The sequence below is a fragment of the Limulus polyphemus genome, unplaced genomic scaffold (assembly GCF_000517525.1).
Source record: "Limulus polyphemus unplaced genomic scaffold, Limulus_polyphemus-2.1.2 Scaffold5627, whole genome shotgun sequence".
Classification (NCBI taxonomy): Eukaryota; Metazoa; Arthropoda; class Merostomata; order Xiphosura; family Limulidae; genus Limulus; species Limulus polyphemus.
The window spans coordinates 28,425-36,441 of record NW_013671237.1 but is presented as its reverse complement, the minus strand read 5'-3'; the positions used below and the strand labels follow the sequence as shown (position 1 = coordinate 36,441).

The 8,017-nt window shown below is 31.2% G+C and overlaps 1 protein-coding gene across 1 annotated transcript in view; it reads left to right on the top strand.

The window, feature by feature from the left end:
• Window positions 1-4,300, top strand: part of LOC106472805 — a 24,922-nt gene extending 20,622 nt beyond the window's left edge. The window contains exons 6-7 of the mRNA XM_022401347.1: window positions 1,876-2,107; window positions 3,861-4,300. Coding sequence (XP_022257055.1) covers window positions 1,876-2,107; window positions 3,861-3,958 — 330 coding nt within the window. The 3' untranslated portion in view covers window positions 3,959-4,300. The remainder of the gene's footprint in view (window positions 1-1,875; window positions 2,108-3,860) is intronic.
• The last annotated feature ends 3,717 nt before the right edge of the window (window positions 4,301-8,017 follow it).

Genomic DNA, 8,017 nt, shown 5'->3' with positions numbered 1-8,017 from the left:
GCTAAATTAGGGACGGCTAGCGCAGATAGCCCTCGTGTAGCTTTGCGCGAAATTCCAAAACAAACAAACAAACAACAATGAAATTAAACAACACTATTATTGATTATTTATAAACATTATCTATGGGAACGAAGAAATAAGATTAAAACAATGTTCTAATTGCGTGACGCGAGAACAACAATGAAATTAAACAACAGTATTATTGATTATTTATAAACATTATCTATGGGGACGAAGAAATAAGATTAAAACAATGTTCTAATTGCGTGACGCGAGAACAACAATGAAATTAAACAACAGTATTATTGATTATTTATAAACATTATCTATGGGAACGAAGAAATAAGATTAAAAACCCTTACAATTTATGTTTTGTTTTTATTATATATGTATTATTTTATCTTATAAACATCCTAATTATAAAGTGGTTTGATATAAATTCCTTTTTTTTGTATAAAAATGGTCTAACATTTGTGAAACAAATTACGTATACTACTAATTGTTTTTTTTTTTTTTTACATTTCACTTGAATTGTCCTTTTCGGACTCAATACCAGGGTGGTAAAATGGTATCTCAAATTTATCTTTTCTCTCCCACAAGCCACTGCCAAAGAGACCTTTCTTTCAAAGCAGAATTCGTCAGTTGGGTTGGACGATGAGAGACAATAGATTTTGGACTAAGACCTTTTAGGAGGCAAAAGAAAGACCTGTAATGCTTTTTTATACCCACAAATGACATGTTGCATAAGTTTAGAGTTAAAGAATGAAATGCCAAGTCAATTGAATATTAAAAGTAAGTTCAGTCAGAAAACTCTCAGAGAGAGTGGTTTTGGACGTATCTTTTCGAAACTACTTCGAGAAAGGTTTTCGTTTGTTAATTGATAATATTTAAAATGAAATATAACATCCTCAAGTCTCCATACTAGCTAGTACTAAGGTCTACCTGCTGGGAGTAAATTCAGTATATATCAATAAAGCCGCATTCTGAGCATCATTAATTAAGCAACTGCCAACCTTTTATGCTACTGCTATCACCTTTTTATGTTTAGCTTTCTATGGAGATACGAACGATTTCACCTACGATTCGGTAAGGAAGGTCGAAGCATCACGATAGTAAGCAGTAGGATGAGCAGACAGAAACATTTTGAAAGCAGCTACAGGCATAATATTATACTCAGCTTGCTGCACAATATCTACCAAGGTGATTTTAAAGGGTTCCTGAAAACCTCTGTTTGTCATTTGGAGACTTCCATACTTCTTGTGCTTGGCTGTTAAGCTCGTGATGCGCTGATGGATTTCAGTCACCTTACCTCTTCAAATAACTTTTCACAGCCCCAACGCTAAAATAGTGAGGAGAATGCCTTTTTTTAGCCAATAAACATCTCCAAAAAATTTCAGTTCAGATTAAGAAAAACCAGACTGGATAGTTTTTCTTTTTTAAACAGAAATGTCCCCCACTGACTCGTGAGGGGTCTGTTAAAGTTTGTTATAAGATATTGCTTTCCATAACTGTTTAAACTGGTGTTACAAGGAAATGGTTTACAAATAATATATGTTATAATTAGTCCTAACTCTTGTGAGGAAATACTGATATTTTCATATTCTCAATCTCTAACAAATCACGTTTATAAACATTAAAAATAAACAAAGAGAATCAATATTTGTTCTGTTTCTATTTTCAGATCTTTTTTTCGAAAATATCACTTCATCCTCGGTATTTGCTATTAACTTTAAATATGTTCATGAAATTTAAAAACGAAACAAAACAATTCCTTTTTTTGTTATTTTTATCACTATACGTGAATAAGAGTATAAAATCTCGATGGCTTTCTTTTTAAATGTGTATCAGCAATATAACTACTTTTACTATTTTTAGGCACAACCAGTTTCGTTGCTACGCTACCCTATGACGCAGTATGAAGGCGGATTAAAGTCTTCAGCTTTAGGTCTTCAGTTTACAGTTAGAGCCCATCATTTCGACGAAGGAGAAATGAGGCTTAAATGTACAGCTACACTATTGAAAGTCATAAACACCAATAGCAAAGAAACGATAATAGAAAGGCATCAACAAACATCTGGACTTCATGTATATGGAACGTCTCCAGGAAGTAAGTATTACCTTCAAACATTTCTAAATAAAGAATGAAAAACAACAACAACAAAACTGAACAAATTAAGAGTCTTCACGTATTTGGAACGTCTTTGGGAGTAAGTATTACCTTCAAACATTTCTACATAAAGAATGAAAAACAACAACAAAATTGAACAAATTAAGAGTCTTCACGTATTTGGAACGTCTCCAGGGAGTAAGTATTACCTTCAAACATTTCTAAATAAAGAATGAAAAACAACAACAATTTGTTGTTGTTTTTCATTCTTTATGTAGAAATGTTTGAAGGTAATACTTACTCCCTGGAGACGTTCCAAATACGTGAAGACTCTTAATTTGTTCAGTTTTCAACAAAACTGAACAAATTAAGAGTCAACTTGTGCCATATTTTTTTTTTGTATTGTTTCGTATTCTTGGATTAAAATGATGATCAACAGGTAAGTAAAAAATTACGCTAAGCAGGAAGTATCGTAGGACAAGTTTTACCAAGTAAATGGATTAAATAAACCAGTGAAGTAAAGAGACTGGTCACACTTGCTTTAGGTAAAAATAACTGTAATGCAGTGTTTATTCACGTTCAAGTTGAACAAGTTCTCTCTATGATACAAGTTCAAGTTGAACAGGTCCTCTCTATGATACAAGTTCAAGTTGAACAGCTTTTCTCTATCATACAAGTTCAAGTTGAACAAGTTCTCTCTATGATACAAGTTAAAGTTGAACAAGTTCTATCTATGATACAAGTTAAAGTTGAACAAGTTCTCTCTATGATACAAGTTTAAGTTGAACAGGTTCTCTCTATGATACAAGTTAGTTTAACAGGTTCTCTCTATTGATACAAGCTAAAGTTGGACAATTTCACTCTATTGATGCAAGCCAAAGTTGGACAAGTTCTCTCTATTCATGAAAGCGCCAATGAACATAAGAAAAATACAACAAAAAGACGCTTGAATATATTTATACACATAGATATGAAAGCGTTATGAAAGAGGAGAAAAATCTGGAAGGCTAAGGTTTAATAAAGTCATTACGCACACATAAACAGCTTATAGATTATTTGAAAGTACAGAAACTTTCCAATATCTAAAGTATAGCTACTTATGAATTGATACCTAGAAATGCGAGATCTGTAATAAGCTGGAAATAACTTAAAAATCCCATAAAGGTTGTTGCTACGTCTGTAAGAATATATACATGTTAACGAATGATCTAAAATATTACACGACAATTTTAAGATCATAAAGAAGTAACGTGTCATTTTTTTTATCCAGATACCAGAAGTGTAAAATCGATTCATCGTTCTTGGATGATTCTAGCTTCAATTGTCATTCCTCTCACGTTGCAACTCAGCTTAGAATATATACATGTTAACTAAAATATTACACGACAATTTTAAGATCATAAAGAAGTAACGTGTCATTTTTTTATCCAGATACCAAAAGTGGAAAATCGATTCATCGTTCTTGGATGACTCTAACTTCAATTGTCATTCCTCTCACGTTGCAACTCAGCTTAGAATATATACATGTTAACTAAAATATTACACGACAATTGTAAGATCATAAAGAAGTAACGTGTCATTTTTTACCCAGATAACAAAAGTGGAAAATCGATTCATCGTTCTTGGATGACTCTAACTTCAGTTGTCATTCCTCTCACGTTGCAACTCAGCTTAGAATATATACATGTTAACTAAAATATTACACGACAATTGTAAGATCATAAAGAAGTAACGTGTCATTTTTTTTATCCAGATAACAAAAGTGGAAAATCAATTCATCGTTCTTGGATGACTCTAACTTCAATTGTCATTCCTCTCACGTTGCAACTCAGCTTAGAATATATTGTGTGACGTTTTTGTTTATACCGACCTGTGGTCTTCTCTTTAAACTTGAAAGTATGTTTAATCAATTTTCTTACACAGAAGGTGCAATAATATTCATATAATGTTGCCATAGTGGCAGACATGGTTAATAGACACACACACACACAAATGTCTTGGAGATGTTATTAAAAAAAACCCGTTAAGTTCAATCAAATTGTTCATTTGTAGTTACAATTCATCTCAAGTGGACGCTCTTTCAAATCTCACAAATAAGACCACCAACCAAAGATTTTTTACTTATCTAACTTGTACCATTTTTGTTTTAAATTTGTAAAGACTGAAATTTGTTGATGAGCATTTCATGTAGTAATAAACCGTACAAATGTCGTAACGTTATAAAGACAGAAAAATTGATATTTTCTCTTGTCTTTGATAACGTAGAAAGAAAATTATCAATGAAACTAGTGTTCTTTTTTATACCCATTTTGTTGTTTGCTTTCATATAAAAGTTTAGTATTAATAACTGCAAATTACACGTAAAGTGTTAGAAACAAAATAGTTGGATGAATATGAATACAAAAAAATACTTTACAAACTCTTATGTATTGTTACGTATCTGCTTTTTTGTTAATTTCCGGTATAAATTCTTTCAGAGGAACTTCAGCGATACAAGTCCCTTCTTGATTAAACCAGTTTATTCTTTCTCCATACAAACTTTTAGTACACAGTAATTCCACAGTCAATACGTTTCTCGTCACTTTAAACTTAACAACTTTTATAATACACGCTATAAGTCACAGCGATTGACAATCTGGATAACTTCGCTACGAGTGCAAAACACACATTTTATATTACGCCGCTGGCTTCCGCTGCCACGCTTATATACTAAAGAAGAGGGTTCGCCTGATAATTCGAGAAACTCATTCACGCATGCGCTCGCATCGTCACGTGACTTCCGGTGTCGTAACAGTATGTTTAATAACAGCTTTGAGTTGTTAAGGAATTTAAATTTTTAAAATTTCTTACAGATGTTTTGTTGAAAAACGACGTTTGTGAAGTAGTTAGTAGTACTTACCTGAGAACGTTAAGGTTGTTCGCCCAATGGACAGAAGAACACTTATTATTACTAGAATAACATAATTTTAATAGCGTGAGCAAAGTTGAGGGTAAATTGTAGCTAAAAGTCTAGTGACTGCAAATATGAAGCCAGCTTTGAACCAATGAAAATCAGCTTATGTTTTTTTATGGATTTTAATCACGAGCTCTTCTTATATCAATTTAATATTCTTTTTCGACTTAATTTAATACTGGAATAGATTTGTTGTTTTTTGTTTTGTTAAGCAAAACCAAGTTGGAATATATCATACCGTTAGGTTTCAATAAAATGACATATAAAAACCAAGCAGACTAAACTAAAAATCATGGATTAATTATTGGAACAAATCTCTAATTAATTCATTCCAAAACTTTACAACTCTAGATTGACTATCCCTTGAATTATTTAGACAAATATCTAATTAATTCATTCCAAGCTATACAACTCTAGATTAAATATCTGTTGAAATATTTAGACAAATATTTAATTAATTCATTCCAAGCTCTACAACTCTAGATTGACTATCTCTTGAATTATTTGGACAAATATCTAAGTAATTCATTCCAAAACTCTACAACTCTAGATTAAATATCTCTTGAATTATTTGGACAAATATCTAACTAATTCATTCCAAAACTCTACAACTCTAGATTAACTATCTCTTGAATTATTTGGACAAATATCTAACTAATTAATTCCAAAACTCTACAACTCTAGATTTAATATCTATTGAAATATTTGGACAAATCTCTAATTTAATTCAAGAGATATTTAATCTAGAGTTGTAGAGTTTTGGAATGAATTTTTGGACAAATATCTAACTAAGTTAATTCCAAACTCTACAACTCTAGATAAATATCTATTGAAATATTTGGAAAAATCTCTAATTAATTCATTCCAAAACTCTACAACTCTAGATTAAATATCTCTTGAATTATTTGGACAAATATCTAACTAATTCATTCCAAAACTCTACAACTCTAGATTAAATATCTCTTGAATTATTTGGACAAATATCTAACTAGGTAATTCCAAACTCTACAACTCTAGATTAAATATCTGTTGAATTATTTGGACAAATATCTAACTAAGTACTTCCAAACTCTACAACTCTAGATTAAATATCTGTTGAATTATTTGGACAAATCTCTAACTAATTCATTCCAAAACTCTACAACTCTAGATTAAATATCGCTTGCTGATAACCTCAAAAATATACAAAATTAATATTGACATGTCTCGAAATTTGAAGCAACTACTCATGGCAAAAAATATTGTTATGACTGAACTGAGATTTGTACGTTCCTTTACAGACGCTCAATTCACGTTAATGCTTCGAAATTCATAAATTTGTTCACAGAATTTAATTAATTAATTCTTTGATATAAATATGTATATCGAATAGTGATTGAATTATGAATGAAACCTTTTATTCAGCCACTTGTTGAGAAGTGTATCGTATTCAAACTGTGTCTATTTTGTGCATGTTGAGCGTAAATGTTGACTCACAGTAACTTTATAATCATAATCTGTTTCTTTTGCCTCTTGCAGTAATTCCATTGTTTTCACGCACCAATACAAAAAGGCTATCACTACGTTTGAGAAAAAAGTTACTAGTTTAAGTGTTAAAGTAAAATAGACGTCAGATTGAGTAATTTAATACATAAACTCTGTTGACAAGTTTTAGCATACGGTAGAGAGTATCACCTACTGTTGAACAATGATATATATATATATATATTGTTATTATTAATGTTCAAAATCATGTCTGAGAAAAATCAGTTTCACATTCGAACAACAAATAACACTTAATATGATTAAACGGGCGGAATTTTAGCTGTACACAGTACTAGGATAGGTTACGCTTCCTCGAGCTTTTGTCTGAAGTAGGAAAAAGAAAAAAACGATTTCAATAACAAAGAACATAGTTTGTAGTATAGCATATATATAGGTATGTCAGAATTTCTCTTTTGAAATATGCTTTCAACTATCATTACTTCGATACATTTGTGTTATTGAAACTGCCTGTAAAGGTAAACACGTAGACTGACTGTGACTTTTTATGTATTAGAAAAAGGTATTAGCAGTATTTCTAGATTTAACGGCTTTACCAATGTGGTCTGTCTAGTCAATACCGTAATAAGCTTTTCGACTTATTGCTGCAAATATATATGTTACATTAAAATCGACTCCGCGTTAATTATGATCCCTTCTCGTTTCGTTGAACTGATAATATCATGACTTACCTTAAATTTGAATGTGTTTTATACTTTAAAATGATTTGAAAAATTATCGTGATTCAAATTCAATCAAAGCCTCGTTGTTTAGTACAATGATATATCTAAAAATTATTTTTTGTATCATTGAACGTTTTTTCTAAAATAAACTAAACGTAGAGAAACCATGAGCTTATTTTGTTGTTTATCAATTGCTGTAGCACTGTAAAACTATTCAATCAACCGTTGTATTTGTATTTGTCAAACTAACGCTGTGTTTGCTACATGTAATTTATACGTAATAGATTTACTAGGCTTATGACATATACTGAGTATAAAATATCTAACACATATTGCAAACTAAAGACAGTTATTAAAGTCAGTATATGTTTGCAATGTTTATTATTGTGATTAAAAGAAGTTAAACTCTAAACTGCAGTAATTTCAACTAATAATCGGTTAGTAATAAAATAACTTAAAAGCTGTCTTACCCTAAATCAGTGGTTCTCAAACAGTGCGCCCCAGAGCTTTTTCAGGTGAGCTCCGTAGCATTCCTGAAAAATCTATCCAGATATGAAAAGCAAATGTATACTAAGTTACTATATTATACCATTTCTTTACGAACACTCTGCTTGTTTCGTTGCGACATTATTATGATAGTTATAAGTTACTTTTCTTGCAACTAGCTTCTGCTCCGCAAGGTTTGCACGCGTTTAAAACACGTAACAAACGTGGCTGGAACGGCATGTTAACACCGGCACTAGCTTTCATCAC